We start from the raw sequence: 20148 nt of genomic DNA on the forward strand, positions 1-20148 counted from the left end.
TTCGCGTCTGAGAATATAAGCTTGTTGCGATAGCAAACAAGCGAAAGTCTTCTTTTTCCTTCGCTTAGGTGCTTAACGGACACTTGGCGGTTTCTTATGGAATGATCAGCTGTCTTGCTATACGCACTTTCGCACCACAAATATACAATACACATACATATATGTAACTCTCGCATGCGTAATGATACGATATGCGCTGGTATTATGATAATGATGCGCACAACATGCACACGCAATATTATCCAGAATTAATGAGTACATTTTCTGCAATTAGTTCATTAGTTTACACTCTAACATAAGTGTTATTTAATTTAATAAGACAGAACGCACACAAGAAAGATGATGCAAAAAAAATATTCTTACTACTCTATATATCTATAGTCTATTTTTATACCTTTACACACCTCATTCAGAACACTTCGTGTAACAAGTTATGCAAAATGCTTTTGCTTTTAAAGCAACAGCTTACGTATTAAATTAAACTTATTCCAAATCGGTTGTATCTTGAAATACCAATTTGTAAACTTTCTCGAAAGATACGTTCATCTGGCGATCAAGCAAATGTGTTTGTCTTTGCGAGAAGTGATCAGGCGTATCTTGTCGAGAGAGACAAGAATTTGTTTGGATGACTGTCTGCTATAGCATAATAAGATGAGAACAGTGAAAGTTTGTCATATAAATCGTCGATGTTGAAGCTGAATCATGATTGCTGTGTGATCTATGAATAGTAGTCTGCCTTCGTGGATCAAGTTCTCATGCCGGTTTCTCGTTTTGTTCTGGAGTTCATCATTTTCCGCAGAAACAATCATCACTCCTGAACAGAAATGGTAAAGCTATATAAGACTTTAATGCATTCTATTTAAAGTTAGAATATTAAAGATGCGTTGCTAGTTTTTTCCTTTTATGAGACAATAAAAAATAATCATTAATATATCCTCGCATAATTTGGATAATACACTTTTTTTGTGTCGGAGTTTGTTGTTGTGTCAAAGCGAAGTCTGCGATATTATTAAATTTATTCTTGAATATAAATCACAGACGACACGTAAACATCGTGCACACTTTAGAAAGTTGCAGATGCTATAAAAAAAAAAAAAGTTGATAGGAGACATCGTCTTATTTGTAAAACGTCTGTAAGATATAAAAATGTCATGTTGACATATTCACACGCATGTATGACCGATCAATAGTAATAGATATTGAAAGAGTGTAAGTACCTTAGCTATTGTGAAAGACAGAGAAATTAATAATAGGGACACAAAGAGAAAGAAAAATGCTGTAGCAATGATTTAAGAAGAGTAATTGTGTTTATTTTACAAAATTAATATTCTCTAGTAGACCACAGGTTCTACGGAGTAGATTCTCTTGTATCATATTTATCAAGTCTGCAAAAAGATTGCATGGACTTAATAGATGTGTTATATATTGAAAATGTACTAGCAAATAAATTAGTTAGACTAATTTTTTTTTTTTGTGCGTTTTGCGACGAAAGATCGCAGCGCATTTGGAAAATGTTAAAAAAAAATAAAAAAATGTCCTGATTGTAAGCATGACCAGTACTACTGGCACGACGCGACGTTGCAAAAACGGTGTATCTTTACACAATAACATCGCTTCTCTTGCTGCAATGTCGAGAAAGGACAGATGTGAGAATGAGGCTTCTGTAAAAGATGCAAGAACCAACTGAATTATTCAAATTTATATTAATTAATTATGAAATATTTTGTTAGAAAAAATATATATATATTTGTTTTTACTCTGTGCTTGCTTATACTTTATAATTTTATAAAATTTTTGCTTTTATATGTAGAAAAAGAAAGAGAGAGAAAACAGTAATTAAATAACGCAATCTTATTGTAAATAAATAAATGATTATATAAATGTACAATAGAATATCGCGTATCATGAAGATGCGCGTGTGGATGTGCGTAAAACGTGGAGAGATCATACAGCTTCGCTCTTTGAGGTACTTCAGGAAACGATTCCGGGATAAAAAGGAAATTGTTACAGTTATCAGTTGCATCGAAGATGCGACGATAACGATCGCATTGTAACTCTGCGTAATCGCATCTTTGGCGCAATAATTCTATACAAACGTCCGCCCAACTTCTTATAGAAGATTTATTCAGCGGTTGTGCTGATATTTCGTACTTTCACTCGAACACCTTGACCCGCGCACAATCGCATCACAATGCATAGATCGACGTGTATAGCGAGCTACACGAGCATATATGCTCTGTTTATTGATTTTGCATTATATTTAGGACTCTCCAGTGTTCTTATCTGACAATAAATCGTTTACATTGCATAATTACACACGAACACCAAAAGTGAAATAGACTGTGACATTTATACATGTACCAAATGTGAAGGGTAAAAATATGAAGTAAGAGAGACTCCACTTTACCGTTTAATTAAAATCTATCAGACGAGTCACATATAAGTAATCCTTAAGGTAATCTTTATACATACATGTGCAAATTTACCCGTCTCTTCTCAGAGATTCTTATGATTAAAGATCTCAAGATGTACACTCATGTACAAAACAACAGAAGAAAAATTATTTTTGTTTCAAGAATATTTTATGTACAATCACTGTTATGTTTCTTTATTTTCTGAAAAAAAAATAAAACATATCTATATAATGTAAAAATAGGAAAGAGAAAACAAGACAAATAAAAATATAACATAGAGTAAATGTTTTATTACAAACTCATATAAAAAACTATCTTTTATCTACAACAGTTGTCACACATTAATTTACAATTGTTAATATTATTCATATTTTTGTTTCACTTTAAATAGACAAAATATACGTATATAAATACGTTTCTTTTATATTTATCTTACCAACTATACGATTGTTCCCCGGCTAATATTTTACATAGTTTCATAGGATTTCATGAAGAGGACGTTAGTACACGGCAAATTGTTTTTACCCTAACCTCTCGTTCAAATTTGGCGCCAGATTTGTTAAATGTATGTAAAAAGAACATTCATTTAAAATTTACCGGAGAGTCATTGGACATTCTTACAAATGTTCTGTTAATCAAATTATTCAATGATATATATGAAAAATTATTTTAGGAGTATAATTTTATATATTTTGCGCACAGTTTCTGATGATACGTATCAAGAGAAACACTTATTTGTTATGTGGTTTTCGAAACGATCAATAATTTATGAGAACAATTGCAGACAACATGGGTACGCCAGCGAAAATTCAAAAGTTAGACGAGGTTGTCGTGAATAGAATCGCAGCTGGTGAGGTAATCCAAAGGCCGGCAAATGCATTGAAAGAACTAATAGAGAATAGGTTAGTCAAAATATTACATACACTCTTCACTGTAACGTATACATGTATATAAAATATAAATTTTTATGAATGTTCATAAAATTTATAAATTTTTTTTTCCACGCAGTTTAGACGCCAAAGCGACAAATATTCAAATCACAGCAAAAGAAGGAGGCTTAAAATTATTACAGGTATTCAGCAAAGTGACTTTTTGTCGTTAAAATTTTGATATGTTAGCTTAACTCAAAATGTTTTTCAGATACAAGACAATGGTACGGGTATACGAAAAGAAGACATGGATATCGTGTGCGAAAGATTTACAACAAGCAAGTTGCAAAAATTCGAAGATCTTGGTGCACTCACCACATTTGGATTCCGAGGAGAAGCTCTGGCTAGCATTAGTCATGTAGCTCTTCTTACCATCACAACAAAAACAGCAGATGAAAAATGTGCCTATAAGTGTGTAAATTTAACTAGCATTTGTGTCATAGAAAAAACGAATTTGAGTCTTTTTACTGGTCGATGTTGGAAGCTAAAAATTATTACATTTGTATCAACGTTACAGAGCATCGTATATTAACAGCAAGTTAAAAGCACCTCCGATACCTTGTGCTGGAAATCAAGGCACAATAATAACAATAGAAAATTTGTTTTATAATGTGGCGACTCGAAGAAAAGCTTTGTCTAATCCTTCAGATGAATTTATCAAAATTACAGAAGTAGTTATGAGATATGCTGTGCACAATCCAACAGTAGGATTTACATTAAAAAAACATGGAGAGCCAAGTCCACAGGTAAGATAAAAGACAATAGTTTTTAATGTAATTTATTCATAAAAATATTTCGTTAAATATATGTTAATCAGGTTCGAACACCACATAATTCAACGAAGCAAAGTAACATACGAACAATATACGGCAATCCAGTTGCTCGTGAGTTAGTAGAAATTGAGCTTAACGATGACACTTATAAATTCAAGATGCAAGCTTTAGTTACAAACCCGAATTATACAAACAAACGGATGGTTATGCTTTTATTTATCAACAATCGATTGGTTGATTCATCTTGTAAGTTTAAATGCATCGATAATTTTATACATTTTAATACGTCTACAGCATTTTAATCACTTTTCCCAAATTTCAGCTATTCGTAAAATGTTAGAAGACGTATATTCTGTATATTTACCGAAAAAAGCTCATCCATGGTGTTACATATCTTTAGACATTAATCCACAAAATATTGATGTTAATATACACCCGACAAAACATGAAGTTAGATTTCTTCACGAGGACGCGATACTCGAAAGAATCAAGCTCGCTCTAGATGAAAAACTTGCTGGCAATAATGCGTCCAGGTCATTTTATTTGCAGGCCAGATTACCGAAAGCGGATATCACTAAGGAAGTCCTAGAAGAAGTGTTGCCAGATTACAACAAGGGAGATTCGGATAAATCGAAAAAGATTAACCCTAAAGAGATGATTAGGACAGACTCGTCCGATCAAAAACTGGATAAATTTAATTTTACGATACATTCGACTCTTAAACATGGTAGAAACGACAGCAATATTTCTGCAGAACAGGCAACACGTAATCCAGGACTTGACTCTCCAGGAATTCCATTAGAAAACGTACCTGATGTTACTACGAAAGATTTATCCGACGATAGATGTCAAGAAAAAGATTTAAACTTAAATAATTCTACAGTATCACATATCAATGATATTTCGATTGATGATACTTCATCTCATTGGAGTGATATAATAGATACTGCAACATTAGTTGCATCAAACTCGCAAGAGATTTGTAATCCAAGTACTTCCGCACAAAATGACAAGTCGGAAAATATTGAATTCGATATTTCAGAATTTTTAAACGACTCTGACAGAACAATGGATAATTCCGTACGAGATAAATGTATAGATGTTATAGCTGACAGAGCTCGTAAGCAAGTGTATCAATATTTTGGAACTAAAGACATAGACAATGAAAGACAACGCTCAAACGAAGAAAAAAATAAAGTAGCAAAAAAAACGGAGTCTAATAAAAAAGATAATGAAGATTCAATATTTAATACAAATCAGTCTGAAAATGTACTTCCACTTGAGAAAGAACTCTCACAATCTTCTGATGGATCTTCCGCGAAGTCCGCGGAAAAATTTAAATCGTACTCTGTAAATAATTTTAGACACGAAGTAAAACTAACCAGTATATTGAAATTACGTAAAGAAGTTGAAGATGAGTGTCACGAGGGACTAAGAAATATTCTGGCTAACTTGACATTTGTTGGTTGCATCGATCAAACTTCAGCTTTGATACAAAGCGGAGTAAATTTGTATATCTGCAACACTAGAAAATTAGCGTAAGATAAATTATTATAAATCATATATATATATATACTATATATATATACACACACACAACTAAGTTAAAAATGTGTGTTTCAGAGAGGAGCTTTTCTACGAAATCATGCTTTATGATTTTGCGAACTTTGGTGTCCTAAAATTCTCAGTGCGTATTTTTTCTCAGATGCGTTTGCGTCTTTGGTTACTTTGTCTTACCTATCATTCATCTAATATTAAATATTTATATTTTTCAGGAACGAATATCACTGTTTGATTTAGCAATGATTGCTTTAGATTCGGGAGATACTGGATGGACTGAAGAGGATGGTTCAAAAGAAGAATTAGCGGGAAGAGTGAAAGAATTACTTTTAGAAAAAGCGGACATGATGAATGAATATTTTTCTATAGTGATGGATAAAGTAGGAAATTTAAGATCGTTACCCGTGTTATTAGGTAGTCCAATTTTAAAATATCAGAAGTAATATTACGTAACATTACTTTCGCCAAAAAATTAAATTTCACATATGCTAATATTTTAGATAAATATTTTCCATACGAGGCAGAAATTCCAATGTATATAATGAGATTGGCAACAGAAGTCGATTGGAGGAAAGAACAACCGTGCTTTAAAAATATTTGTCGAGAAACTGCAAGATTTTATAGTTACATCAATCCGAATCATCAGACACACGATTGGAAATATGTTACTGAACATGTTTTATATCCTGCAATTAAAGAGAGTCTACTTCCACCGAAACACTTTGCTCACGATTCGACAATTTTACAAATAGCCAGTTTACCCGACTTGTACAAAGTGTTTGAGAGATGTTAAAATATATCATTTTAAAATTATTATGCAATTTAACATTTTAACATTTTTTTTTTTTTAGCATCACAACATAAGAACTAAATTGACAAATTCGGATTTTGCATTTATATGTATGTAATCAATCATGTATTTGTATTTAACATTATACATCATAGCTGCATTTTATGATAGCTTTGTGATGTTGAATTTTTCAAAATATGTTACAAAAAGAAAATAAATACGTATGTCATTATTTTTACCAAAGATTTATACCGAGGAGATAAAAAACAAAGAGTAATATACATTTGCTTTACAAAAGTATCTTCTTCTATGTTACATATTATGTAAATATAATAACACAAGTATTTGTACACTAAGTACCCCATGTATTTTTTTTCCAATCATACATTTTTATACGAAATATCAACAGTTAAAAAATTCTATTTCATATTTTTTAAAATAAAGTTAAAAGAAATTACATTTTATATAGGTATTTTCACATACAAAATAAATGGTTCTACCTTTACATCAGATGTTTATCCTTTAGCAACACCCACTAATGCTGGTCTCACTATCCTTTCGTGCAATTTGTAACCTATTTTTGACACAACTACAATTGTTCCAGGTTTTTTGCCCTCAACCTCCTGAAAATTGATTGTTGATCAAGAATAAATATACATAGGACAATATATTTGTGCACATGTGATATAAAACTTACTTGCTGAAACAATGCTTCATGCTCATTAGGATCAAATTGTTCATTTATTGGATTAATTGAAACTACACCATGTTTCTGAAAGACCTAAAACAATTTTCAAGAGTGTTTAATACCACTAAAAATAAAGTGTCATAGTTCTCTTTGTAACAAGAAAAGAAGATATTTGCAAATGATAAATCTTACTTTAAGCAGTTGAGCTTCAGTCATTGTTAATCCTTCATACAAACTCTTGAGATGTGGATTTTTTTCTGATATTTCATCCTTTGGTACACTTTCAGTAGCTTTCCCTAATATATCAGCTACATCTAAGAGATCTTTACAGAATGCTTGGATACCAAAAAGTTTGGCATCGTTAATCTGCTTAGTGAGTCTAATTCTGATATTTTCTCCTTCAGCTAGTGCTCTCTTATATTTATCATCCAGTATATTTTTAGATTCTTTTACTTCTGCAAGTTCCTTGTTGAGGAGCTCCAGTTTTATCTTTAGCTTCTTTTCATTTTCTGTGAGTTCCTCTGGTGGAGGTATATTACTGGTATCTGGTTTCTTCTCTTCCGCCGTACCATAATGTCTTTTCTGCCAAGAGAAAGCAGAAACTGACGCTCTGAAATTTTGTATGTGAGATTTACAAATAATATCTATACCAGGTATAGAAGAATGTTTTCTACGTACAATAAAATCACATATTAGTTTACACAAAAAATTGTCACTGTTGTTTCATTTTCAATCAAATATAAGATATGTTCCTTTACTTTCTAAAATAATATTATATTTGTATTTTCAAAGATTAATTAACTGCAAATTTATGCAGCAGTGTCCAATAGTTAACCTCAACACGTAAACTCCTCGTGATTGTTTACAAAGTGTCTTTATATAAAACTTAATAAATTTACCTACGTATGCTTCTTTTATTTACATGATATAAACTTTCAACAATCACGCGATTAAATCGCAATGTCGCCGGTATAACAATCGATGCCATAATTTACTCGTGATTCAACCAAACCTCGGAAACGGACGTCAGCGCAGTGGATGACGAAATATATGTCGCACGAACGATCACAATACTAATCACAGCTCACAGCATGTAATATCTGTGTTTCGATATTTACTGCCAGTACCAAAAATCTATATTCCACGTCACACATGTGCTATAGATTTTCAGTACTGGCAGTGAATATCGGAACGCAGCCAAATGTTGTAACAACTAATTCGATCATTCAACCAATCAGGATACGTGTGTCAAATGTACACATGTTCAATGATGGGATTTTAAAGGTAAATATCTCACTTGTCCTCAAGGGGTATGTTCCAAAATCCTACTTTGGTTACCAAAAACTATAGTACACGTGACGTGAAATATAGCATTTTAGTAACTAAGGTAGGATTTTGGAACGTACCCAAGGTGCGGGTGCTATGAACATCGTACGAACAAAGTAGGTCAGTTTTGTGTCATCAATCGCGATTGGACGATTCGGTCAATTCGACTAACGCTATTGCTCGATTCCGTTGAGCTTGATCGACTTGTTAACGTTATCGGAGTTGGCAAACTTGATCCATAAAATGTAATGCCAACTCGCGCACTCTCTCGTCACGTGATCAATTTATCTCGCCAGCTACTTCTTGGGTGCGGAGCATGGTGGCGTATAGCATCGCCGGTTTTTCAGAGAGGGAGTTTGCACTCCGTCTGATTCCTCGGTTGTCCGCGCCTGTTCTTCGTGTTTGGAGAATTTGTGCTTGCGTATCGCGCCAGCCAGGTACTCTGCTCAAGTGGGTTGCGGGTGTGCAGCGTAGAAGCGTCGACGTTTGATCTGAACGAGCTACTCCCGCGAAAGCATCGTGTACGCGCGTGAGTTTTTGGAATTCGTGTTTTTGTGGTGTGCGTCATCAATCTCTGCGCGGCGGAGCAGCCGCTGGTGGTTATGTGTTTTGAATACGCGCCGTACATTCCGATCAGAATGGTCGCGCGCAAGCCTCCCGAGTTACAGGACGGTCGCGTTCCGACGAGATAAATCCGCAGTGTGATCACGAAAGCCGTCGTCGACGACGGTAACGAGGCCGATCCGCCGCCGTCGTCGCCGCCGTCGCCACCGCCGCCGCCGCCGCCGCCAAAGCAAAGCGGATCCCGGCGAAATACACGCGAATGCGCCCTACGCCACTAGCCGCCTTCACCGATTTCTCGCGAACTCGGCCTGCGAGCGATCACGCTCGACGAGCTATGCGAGCTCGCGATCGCACGCTCGCTCGCGCCCACTGGGACTACAGCTACGAGTGTCATTCACCGCTGATGTGCGCACCGATGTTTTAAGATACGGGCTCTGCACACGCACACACACACACATACACACACACACACACATAACACACCTTACACATACATCTCACACATCTAAAGCATACGTACCAGCACGTATACTTTACATATACTATATATACACACATATAGATATAGACATCGCCGGGCGGCGGAAGTGTTTTGCTCGATCCTCTTCGTCGCGCGCGCACTGCGATACACGGGGCCTTTAGTTCGTCCCTCTCGCTCTCTCTTGCTCTGTCCTGCTACGGCGCCGGGTACGGCCTACCAAGGAAGGCGATCCGCGCTCGCTCCTCCGCGTCCCGTTTCAAGTCTTCGACACCGATCATCGTCAAGCTTCTGTGTCCTGGACACAACGATTCGTCCGGTTCGCCCGCCACACGACGGGTTATGTTTCCTACTTTCATCGGGATCCTAGGTGGGTCCGCGCTGATTGTCATTGCGCGCAACAAATCGCGGCTGACGATATAACTTTTTTTTTTTTTTTTTTTTCTTTCAATTTTTTCGTTTCTCTTTAAACGGATGATAAAAACAGTTTTGAATCTTTGTGGCAGCAAGTATAGAGATATAATAATTTTTTAGTGTAGTTTCACATAAAAATTTTCAATACTTAAGCTGACAGCATTAAAAAGCAGCTGCTTAAAAGCTATTTTATATATTTTGTGATTGTTATTAGAAATGTAGAGATAATACAAATTAGAAAAAATTTGAAGCAGCAGTAAGTAGTTAAGTTATACAACTGTGTTAATTTAATTGTAGATGGTAGAATTAAGATCACAAGGAACTTTTGTTTTCTTAAATTTTTTAGACATTCAATCGTGGTGGGAGGTGCCAAGTATAGCGCACTTTTGCTCATTATTTAGAGCTGCCTTCAATCTTCTGGATTTTGATATTGAGGTATCTCATATTAAATACCACCTCTTTTCAGTAAGCAGTATCATATAAAAACTTAGCGCTATTTTGACAGCAGAATCATTTATGAATCTCAGCTTTGTTTTTATTTCTTACAGTTTACTTAAATTTTTTCTTTTTATTTTTTAGTGTATTTTATAGTGCGTCTCAATATTAATTTTGCTAAATTCTGTTAGGATTTAGAAGAAGCTTTATTAACAGACGGAGGTACCGAGGGACGACTGCTCCAAGAATTAATAGTAAAGCTATTAGAAGGCTGCTTGCCAAATGATAAACACAATGGCATCTCTACCACTAATTATCAGATGTTTCTTCGTAGACTTTTTCGACAAAAATGTCAAGTGAGTATAATACTTATTTCCTATTGCTTCGAAAAGTTCCTCACACTGACAAACACAATTAACTAAAACGCATCTTTGTATTTAATTAGGAATACAAGTGCAAAAATCCTTTCGATAAAGACGAAGATTTTGAGTGTTTATCGCTCCGGCGAAAAGTAGAGATACTACGTGCGCTCTGTGACTTCAGGCTAGACGCCGAGGACGTAGTACGTATCAAAGTGCTTTCAGCTATTGAAATAATGTTACGCATTTATCGTACACCTAATTATTAATATATATATATATATAAATTGACAATAGGAGCAGTCGTTAGGTAATTTGGACTCGGATAGTCTGCGAGTCGAACCTTTGGGACATGATCGTAAGAATTCTGCCTACTGGTACTTCTACGGCACTCGATTGTACCGGGAGGATTACATTGATACGTCTAATAGTGCCTCACACAAGCAAAAAAGTAAACCGAGGGACAAAAAGCGTAAAAAACGACGGAACAGAGTGGCAAAAGAGGAACAGGAAGAAAAAGAGAAGGAGGAAGATAGTTTAATAGATAGCGAGAATATTGGGCAAGAGAGCGTGTGGCAAGTAGTCTGTTTTACGCAGCAAGATTGGAGCAGATTAGTTGAAAAATTTCGCGATTCGGTAATAATCACAGTCATTTCCGCGATACAGGAGAAAACATGAATTTAAACTGAAACTGTGGCAACGTATCTTTTATGTTTTCCAGGAATACGATACTGAACGCAAGCTTTATCGTACGTTGTCCGAGGACTTTATGCCGGAATTACCGAAACTGTTTGAGCTAAAAGAAAAACATCAAAGACGTAAATTGTTACAACGTAATAGTGCGCGAGTGCTTCGTAGCCAGGAACCTGTGACGCCTATGGATGCAGTCATGGTCAGGCCCAAGATTAAGACAAAATCAACTAAAGGAACTAAAAAAGGGACGCAAGCTTCGAAATCCGCTTATATCAAAGAAGAGGAAGAGGCTCCACCGTTACCGACCTCGCCGATTCAAAAAAAAGGGCGACAAACAAACAATTCCTTGGCCTCAGCTGTTGGCCAGATTGTGATTCATACCAGAGATGAGGTGGAGGACTTGGAGAAAAAGAAGGGCATTGGCAATCAGGGCGATGGCAATTATGTGTCTTGTAACTACGGGTACAAATATGACTATCAATTCGACGAAGAGATACGTTGTGTCGGTATGCACAAAGTTCTCGAGTATGTCAAAGATCACGTCGATGCTTGGCCGTTTATCGATCCTGTGGATGAAGAGTACGCACCAAGGTACGAAAGTTTCTACATATTTTACGTGTATACTTTATATCTGAATAAAAAAAATTTATATACATTAGTTGTATTTTATTAAATTACTCTGACAATCTTATGAACAAGAGTTTTTATATTATACACAGATATTACAGCGTGGTGCGTAGGCCTATGGATCTCAGTACTATGGAAGAGAAACTGGAAGGCGGTTCATATAAAAGTATAAGTCAGTTCAAACGCGATTTTCGTCTTATCGTTGACAATTGTAGGCAATATAATGGCTCTGATAATGGTTTGTAGTATTTTCTATTTTTGTTTGTCACTCAACAAAGAAAAGTTATTTGTATAGATTTTAATTGTTTGTTGTAATAATCTATTTATATGTGTTTTTTCTAAATTTATAGAAAAACTAAACTTTTTAGCTCGAAATTTACAATAAAATAAAGAAAAAATTGGTTTAGACGACATTGTTGGCGATATGAGTTGAAAACAATACGTATCATTGTCGTCATGCTGATAAAAAAGTGGGATAACATGTCAATATTGTTATCAACAATGTTGCGGTCTAAACCTAAATAAAAACTTATTTGAAAGAATAAAAATTGTATTTGTTTCGCAATAAACAGGAAAATATCTAAATGACCACTTTTGAAATATTTTCGATCTTATTAACATTAAATTTCCTGACATGATAACGAAATTCCATCAGGTTCGAGTTCAGCATTAAAATCTATAAAGATCACCTTTCTCCACTAAAATATCAAAAATTGTGTTGACTAGTGGAAGTGTAATATTTACATATATATATCTATTTACGTACGTATCTATGTGTTTTATGTGACAGAATATACGGAAATGGCGATTAATCTTAAGGACGCATTTGATAAAGCCGTGATTAAATATTTGGATCAGTCGGAATCCAGTGATGAGGATCCCGCGTCTCGCTCATTAGCGGGAACACCTACATCACCGTCGTATCCTTCACGTCACTTGTCCTCTTCGCATCAAAACACACGTAATAAACGCTCGAAAAAATCAACCAAAAAATCGAAATTGCATAAACCAGAAAGTAGAACAAAATCTAAAAGTAACGAGAAAGTAGACGAGGACGAAAAAAGAAGTAAGAATATTAAGGTTGCAAAAAAGAAAAGAGGAAAGAAAAAGGGTAAAAAGGCGAAAGACGAAGATTTAGAAGAGGATGAGGAAGAACTAGGAGACCAAGAAAGCGACGATGCAATATCCGAAGTTAGTGTTGTAGCGTCCAAAAGAAGAAAAAATGTTGATGTAAATAGTTTACTTAAAACCAAAAAGCTACCTAAGGAATCGGAAGAATTGAAACAGTCTAATAAAAAAGCAAACAAAGAGCGACATCCGCCAAAAAAAGACACGGAAATTGTACGATCCGCGAAAGAAACGAAGGAGAACAAAAGGCGGAAAGAGGATTTCGAGGAAGATTATGAAACTCCAGTTATAGCAAAAAGTAAGAGTAGGAAGATAGAGAAGAAAGAAATAGAGGAAACTGGAATATTGTCGGACAATACCAAGAAGAGTAAATTAAAAAAGATCGAAGTAGAAGAAAGTGAGACAGTGTTTGAAGAAAATAATAAACAATCTTCTCACATTAGGACGAAAAAAAGTCGTAAAAAAGAAAAGACAAGTTTAAAGACTGCAACCAAGGCTGATGAAAAATCCGACAAGAGCCATACAAGGCAAAAAGATAAGAAATCAAAACAGAAAAACGAAGATTTAAAGAACGGAGAGTTGAAAAGTCGAACAGATTCCAAAGATGTAGGATTAGAAAGTGCTGATTCAAAGCATTCTCACAACTCTAAGAAACTCTCTACGTTATTCGGTGTCATCAATAAGGATGATTCTTTTGATAGTTTAAAGGATAAGATAAATGATAGGAAACATGATGAGAAATTGAAATCTGAGAAAGAGAAACAAAGAAAAGCGGTGAAAAGCGACACTCACGGTGTCCATTCTAAAAAAGTGCCTTCAAACAGTAATACTTTCCATGACAATGACAAAGATAATGCGAAGCGATCGAAATCGAAGAAACCTGCGAAAGAGGATAAAACTGTGGACGATACGATTAAGAAGCAAGATCCAGAAGTCAGTGAAAATAAGAAAGCTTCGAAACACAGCAAAGGATTGGGAGCAGAAGAAAGCGCTACAATTCAAGCATTAAATCAAGCGACGGAAAAAACACTTCATGTAAGCTTACAAAATTTTGTTCTCTTTTTCCTATTTCTCATTGAAACAATTACACATATAGACACACATATACAAATGTCGATATATTTCTATGTACTCAATTAGACGTACTATAAAAAGTAGATATTATTTCACGAGTTCTGTTTATCATCGATAATATATCGATTTCGAGGTAACGTATTGGTTATTGATATTATAGCTTCCGATTGTCGCAGATGTTACAAAACATTGAAGACGTTTTGTGTGCGCGTATACTGACTTTTTGTTGTTTTAAATGTTTGCACGATAGGACATCAACAAGTGGCTTGACGACGCACCAAAACTTTCGGAATTTTCTTCTGGCAGTAACTCTCCGGTGCTCCAAACGTCTTCCGCCGAGTCCGTACGGTCCGGGACGAAAGTAGAAGCTGCGCGAAAGAGACCGGGCTCTATCAAAATATTCGGTCCTCACGGGCCGAGTCGACCGAAAAAAATACAGCGTACGATCGATCGTTTGCAACCTGGTAAGAGTAAAGGAAATCTACTTTTGAAGAAACCGCTCACCTTGCCGAGCGGCAACGCCAGCGACACCGCGGTTTACACCGCTAACGAGAACGATCAATCGAATAAGGATCTCGACGAAGAGCCGAAACTCAGTTTAGGCACAGTACTGAAGAATGTAGATTCTATTCAACTAATATGCAAAAGTTTGGTATCATCTCCTAATCCCAACTTTTCAAACGACGAGGAAGATGATAACGCTCCCAACGCGGCTCAAACGTCTAACGTCAAAGAAGAAAAATCAACAAATGCTAAGGATACCACAAAAACATCGAGCGCAGCGGAGGAGAATGATGCGACTCGAACAAACACGGAAGAAGCACAGAAACCAAAATCTGCCACACCAAATTTGAGTGCCTGGTTCAAAGCCTTTGGAGCGCCAAAATCAAAAAAGAAGGAAGAGGAAGTGGAGGAAGTCGCGAAAAAGGACACTGACTTACAGGAAGTGTTTTGTGGTAGACAGCGACGTCTGAGCACCGGTGGTAGCAGTATCAGTGAATCTATGTCTAGTTTCTCTCAAGAATCACCGCCGGCATCGCGCACAGCTCGGTCTCCTCAGTGTCAACCCGTGATAACTCCCACTGAGCCGATAAGAGGTGCGGGATTTTATCAGGATGCGTTATCGACTGGGAGCAGTCCTTACAACAGTCCTTATTATACGACACCTCCAAGATACAGTGCACAGTTGCCACCCACACCGTCCCCTCAAAATCATCCTTTGTCTCCGGCCTATCCATCTTACGAGCAACCGCCATCTGCCTATCCACAGGTGCACGCGCAGCCACCTCATCAGTCGCCGTATCAGAAGTCCTCGCCCCAGGACAATACCAACGAAGCATATCCGCAAATGTCTCCGCAACGCTTTTCACAACTGTCTAACAACGGTCAGAATCAATCTCCCGTCTATCCACAACACTCACCTCAACCGATGCAACCGGTTTATCCTCAGCCGTCGCCTCAGACACCGCCGTCGAATTATTCGCAACCTTCGCCGCAACAGCCATCTACCCCGAATTACTCGCAACCGTCTCCCCAGCAGAACGCGGTCGCTAATTATTCTCAACCTTCTCCTCAGACCAATTATCCGCAAGCTTCTCCGCAACAGCAACATTCACCCTATTCGCAACCTTCTCCTCAAACTCCACCGAATTACTCGCAACCGTCCCCGCAGCAGCACTCTCCGTATACGCAGTCCTCGCCTCAGCAACCTGCCGGATACGGTCAGCTTTCGCCGCAACCGCCAGCGAATTACTCACAAACTTCACCTCAGCCGCCCAGCGCGTACTCACAGCCGTCTCCTCAACCACCAAGTTATCCTTCACAACCGTCGCCACAAACGCGCGCTGCAAACTATTCTCAACCGTCGCCGCAACCTCTAAATTCATATCCAAATCCGCCACTTGCTCGAAATTATTCCCAACCGCCACACCAACAGATTCAGACCTATTCTCAGCACTCGCCGCAAGCGCCGTCGCCGCAAAACAGTCCGTATTCTCAAACATCACCGCAGCCGCTGACCAATTATTCGCAATCGCCTCAACAACCAGCGACTTACTCGCATCCGCTACACTCACCGCAAACGCCACAGAATTACTCGCAGCTTTCACCGCAGCAACCATCGGGACAAACAGTAACGGCAAATTATTCACAACCGTCACCGCAACAGACTCACAGTTATCCACAATCCTCACCCCAACAAAAACCTTCTTCCTGCAATCCGTCGCAACCTCCCCAACAATCGCCCAATTACTCGCAACCCTCTCCCCAGCAACAGAGTGTCAATTACTCTCAGCTTCAATCGTCGAAAACCTCAGAGGCACCACCGCCTTCGAACTACTCCCAAGATTTCAAGCAAAACTCTTTATACAATCAACAATCGCCAACGGTATCTTCGTCTGTGAATGAATCTGAACATCGGGCGGAATATATGAAATCGAGCGCTCCTGAAAAACCCGCGAGCGGAGAGCAACAGAGGAATTTCCCTGTTCATTCGGAACCATCGTTGAGTCTAAACGCAAATCATCAGATCTATAAATCACCGAGTCAGTATCCATCGACATATCCGAATAGTTTTCCCATCGAACACCAAAGATCTGCTTCGAGACACAGCAGTCAACAACAGACGCCCCAACAATCTACACCGCAGGAGTCGCGCGCTAGTTTTACCGAAATGCAATCGCGCAACTTCCTCGGCAAAGCACCGTCTGGCGAACCGGTGTCCGCACCTGCGCCGGATCAAACGCAGTTGTTAGCATTCCAACAGAATTTGACGACGGCCCACGAGTCGCTGTATCCAAGTGGTTTCCAGTCATCTAGTTATTCGCTACCGCCGCCAACAACAAGGCCGGTATATCCTAGTCCACACTATTTCGATGCCAGCTCTAAGCCCGCCAGTAGCGGTGGTTCGTCCAGTAGTCCGACCAGCAATCCTCCCCCGATGAAGAAACGAGCGTACGAGCCACCATCGTCCGGCGAATCCAGTTCGCGCGGTCTATCGCAGGAAAGCTCGGTGACACGTCCGAATCAAGAGCAATTTCCGAGTTTTGATCCGATGATGGCTCTTCCGCAACCAGACACCGTATCGGTCAGTCAATTCGATGGCACACCGTACGTACACGTAAGCCTTGCCGACTCTATGGCGACCAATTCGGCGTATGCGCGACTGAGCTTCAGTCTGGTAGGTCGAACGCCAAGTAAAGAGCAGCAACAGTTGTTGACGATTCCTCGACTGCCACCCACGGCGAAGCCGGAACATCTCACGGCTTATGGTCGCGCTACCGCGCCTGGCGCAGCCGAGTTCGAACAACTTAATCTGTTGCAGAGCGCAAAAAACAATCAGGGCATTCTCGCGATATCGAGACGAGCCGGCGAGAGCGAAGCGCGGACAACGCTCGCGGTTACGACGCCTACTGCTGCAACGACAAAGACTAGGAAGAGCCGAAAGACCAAGCACCCGCAGCAAGAACATAGCACAAGCGTTACAACAACGTCCACCGCGGCAATCGTTGATCAGCAACAAGCGGGTATATCCGCTTTCCCGCAATACGCGGCCGCGTCTGCTGCGTCCACCGCTGATTCCATCGGTACTCTGAAAACACCTGCGGTGGCGGTACCGCCACCACCACCACCCACTGGCAGTGCCTTTAACTTCGCTTCGCCCACCGGTAACGCGACTACAAGTCACGCGCCGCCGTTTGTCTACGACAAGGACGCTACCGCGGCAGCTGCGTTTGCCTTTCTGACGGATGAATTTCGCAATCCGACCAGTTACTACAATATGGCTCTACGGCAGCAACAGCAGCAGCAGCAACAACAACAGCAGTCGACAGTGGTTCCGTCAACGGTAACGAATGCCTCGGGCCAGTCGACCGCTTGCAACAAACTTGGAAATCAACCGCCACCTCCGCCAAGAAACTATCCGCCACCTCATCCGTTTCTTCACTCAGCCGCTGCTGCAGCCGCCGCCGCTCAGAGGTCCTACGTCCCTCCGGTCTCCGCCTACGTAACGCCCCACGGACCCAATCTCACGGTAGACCCGGCCTATCAACAATACTTCCATTCGTTCTATACTCTTCAACCGCCGCATCACAGACCGCCTTGGCTTTAGCTACTAAGATCGTTGTAAGATCGGTTAACTTTCAGATGAACATCGGCAGACAACGCGGTGGGAGATAACGAAGATGATCGGACGATCGCGCAATACCAAATGATCGAAAGTCTTTTGGCGAGCGCGCGAGAGAGCGATATGCCCTTTATATATTTTATCTTTTTTTTTTTTTTTTTATATATATATAACGTAAAGGACATTCTCCTCGCGACTTGTCTCTTTTTTTTTAATTATTTTTTACTACGCATTGTGCGTATCCGTAAGGCTCTCTACGGAATTAGATAAATACTTTGTACAGATTTCTTTTAGCCTGAAACGGCGCTTCTTTTTTACGAGCAATCTAGTAATTTGAATATGAATCTTTGGCATTTTTACACTGTCAGAAAAATGACGAGTTCCAAGCTTTTATCCGGCAAAAAAAGGACGAACGGAATCCACAATGTGTAGCCACGTGTATATATATATACAAAAAAAAAAAAAATCTACTTTCGATATATAGGAATTTTTGATAGTTTTCTAAAATGAAAACGCGGACGAGGCACATTTAATAGCTGATAAGTTGAGGTTGCTAGGTCCGAGAGTAAACCGATCGCACGTCTGCCAAAAGTTCCTCCGTGCAATGTTGGACAAAATATGATTCGCAGATAACGAATAAAAAAGAAACAAACAAAAAAAAAAATTTGTATCTATCATATGTTACATTCGCACGTGCAAATGTAACATACGATCGTGTGTGCGTCATATTGTATTCGTTATTTGTGAATACACTTTGTCCAACTCTACTTCCGTGTTTAAAAGAAAAAAAAAATGCACACGCAAGATAAATGCGCGTGTCTTCGATGTACATATTATGTGTGTGCATGTATGCGTGTGTGCGTGTGTGTTTTCGGGACACGAAACCATGCAATATTCGATTTAAACGGTGAATTAGTGAGACTGCCCTGTAGCTCTCTGCGGTTTGGGTCCATAATTCGCTGAATGTTAGCCACTTCGATTGTTTTTTTTTTTTTTTTCTTTTTTTTGCATTAATTTCTATTACGATCCGTGTAGCGATTAATCGTCAAAGTAGAATCGTGTACACGCGAATTTTTGCGACGAACTAAAGAAGATTTTTATGTACAATAATATATTGAGTGCACACTCTGTTACTCTCTGAAATGTATGTTATGTAGATTACTTAGTCACGTAAGTATAGCACATAAGTTAGGCTTTCTTTGTATATATAAAAGACATATCTCGCATATAAAATGATATGCTCGATGTAAAGACAGATCTGCAAGATTTTCGGGGAGAGATCGCAGTTTGATCGCGACGAAGATGATGACTTTCGCGATTTAGAATTGCAGCCGGAAAGAAAGAGAAGCGTGTGTATGTTGAGAGATAAAAGATGCGCATATAATATTATGTAACACAAGAGACCACAAAGAAAAATTATATATGTGTACACACAAGCACGTGCGCGATGTGAAAAACCGAAAAAAAAAAAAAAAAACAAAAAAGAAACACAAAGTATACACGCCGCTATCATCGTACATTCATTAATAACTCATTCATTATCGCTGAGCAGAACCGGGATATCGTGTTGTCGGGAGGAAGCGATATATCCAAACTTATAAATATATACATATATATATGTAAATGTATATTGTAAATGTATCAACGCAGATTAAAACAGTTTGTTACAAAATCGTTAATTCTGAAGAATCAATTATTTGAGTTTACTACTCGTTAACACGTGGTGTCGTATTACATCATTACATTTTGTAGTTAGATATATATATATATATA

The 20148-nt window shown here is 38.5% G+C and overlaps 3 protein-coding genes across 6 annotated transcripts; 2 read left to right on the top strand and 1 right to left on the bottom strand.

The window, feature by feature from the left end:
• Positions 1–334: 334 nt before the first annotated feature.
• Positions 335–8421, bottom strand: LOC109853726 (grpE protein homolog, mitochondrial). 2 transcript variants are annotated; one of them, XM_020426096.1, is made up of 5 exons: positions 8054–8421; positions 7347–7764; positions 7164–7247; positions 6967–7089; positions 335–814 (listed from the first exon to the last, which is right to left on the bottom strand). In XM_020426096.1, exons 1-4 carry the CDS (start codon positions 8140–8142, stop codon positions 6982–6984), a joined length of 699 nt encoding a protein of 232 aa, XP_020281685.1. In that variant the 5' UTR covers positions 8143–8421; the 3' UTR covers positions 335–814; positions 6967–6981. The 2 variants fall into 2 exon arrangements, with proteins under 2 accessions (XP_020281685.1, XP_020281683.1); XM_020426094.1 differs by lacking the exon at positions 335–814 and having other exon boundaries at positions 6884–7089.
• On the top strand, positions 1965–6532 carry LOC109853725 (DNA mismatch repair protein Mlh1). 3 transcript variants are annotated; one of them, XM_020426091.1, is made up of 10 exons: positions 1965–2455; positions 2889–3316; positions 3423–3486; positions 3555–3754; positions 3861–4089; positions 4161–4362; positions 4439–5654; positions 5740–5803; positions 5892–6090; positions 6177–6532. In XM_020426091.1, the coding sequence occupies exons 2-10, from the start codon at positions 3183–3185 to the stop codon at positions 6467–6469; spliced, it is 2601 nt and encodes an 866-aa protein (XP_020281680.1). In that variant the 5' UTR covers positions 1965–2455; positions 2889–3182; the 3' UTR covers positions 6470–6532. The 3 variants fall into 3 exon arrangements, with proteins under 3 accessions (XP_020281680.1, XP_020281681.1, XP_020281682.1); XM_020426092.1 differs by lacking the exon at positions 1965–2455 and having other exon boundaries at positions 2774–2979; positions 3117–3316; XM_020426093.1 differs by lacking the exons at positions 1965–2455; positions 6177–6532 and having other exon boundaries at positions 2774–3316; positions 5932–6071.
• A 951-nt stretch (positions 8422–9372) lies between the features above and the next one.
• Positions 9373–18853, top strand: LOC109853723 (serine/arginine repetitive matrix protein 2-like). Its single transcript, XM_020426090.1, has 9 exons — positions 9373–9892; positions 10283–10371; positions 10563–10727; positions 10817–10933; positions 11028–11366; positions 11452–12014; positions 12143–12288; positions 12841–14213; positions 14503–18853. The coding sequence occupies exons 1-9, from the start codon at positions 9865–9867 to the stop codon at positions 18358–18360; spliced, it is 6678 nt and encodes a 2225-aa protein (XP_020281679.1). The 5' UTR covers positions 9373–9864; the 3' UTR covers positions 18361–18853.
• The last annotated feature ends 1295 nt before the right edge of the window (positions 18854–20148 follow it).

This window comes from Pseudomyrmex gracilis, unplaced genomic scaffold, assembly GCF_002006095.1.
Source record: "Pseudomyrmex gracilis isolate BER0280 unplaced genomic scaffold, ASM200609v1 scaffold_53, whole genome shotgun sequence".
Lineage (NCBI taxonomy): Eukaryota > Metazoa > Arthropoda > Insecta > Hymenoptera > Formicidae > Pseudomyrmex > Pseudomyrmex gracilis.

Bases quoted from the DNA above. Each gene is read 5' to 3' on its own strand.
- LOC109853726 (XM_020426096.1), bottom strand. From the start codon at position 8,142: ATGGCATCGATTGTTATACCGGCGACATTGCGATTTAATCGCGTGATT. The intron at 7,765-8,053 runs GTAAATTTATTA...ACAAAATTTCAG, and splicing joins AATAAAAGAAGCATACGTAG to AGCGTCAGTTTCTGCTTTCT. The intron at 7,090-7,163 runs GTAAGTTTTATA...ATCAATTTTCAG, and splicing joins ATGAAGCATTGTTTCAGCAA to GAGGTTGAGGGCAAAAAACC.
- LOC109853723 (XM_020426090.1), top strand. From the start codon at position 9,865: ATGTTTCCTACTTTCATCGGGATCCTAG. The intron at 9,893-10,282 runs GTGGGTCCGCGC...TAAATTTTTTAG, and splicing joins TACTTTCATCGGGATCCTAG to ACATTCAATCGTGGTGGGAG. The intron at 10,372-10,562 runs GTATCTCATATT...AAATTCTGTTAG, and splicing joins TTCTGGATTTTGATATTGAG to GATTTAGAAGAAGCTTTATT.
- LOC109853725 (XM_020426091.1), top strand. From the start codon at position 3,183: ATGAGAACAATTGCAGACAACATGGGTACGCCAGCGAAAATTCAAAAG. The intron at 3,487-3,554 runs GTATTCAGCAAA...AATGTTTTTCAG, and splicing joins GAGGCTTAAAATTATTACAG to ATACAAGACAATGGTACGGG. The intron at 4,090-4,160 runs GTAAGATAAAAG...TATGTTAATCAG, and splicing joins ATGGAGAGCCAAGTCCACAG to GTTCGAACACCACATAATTC.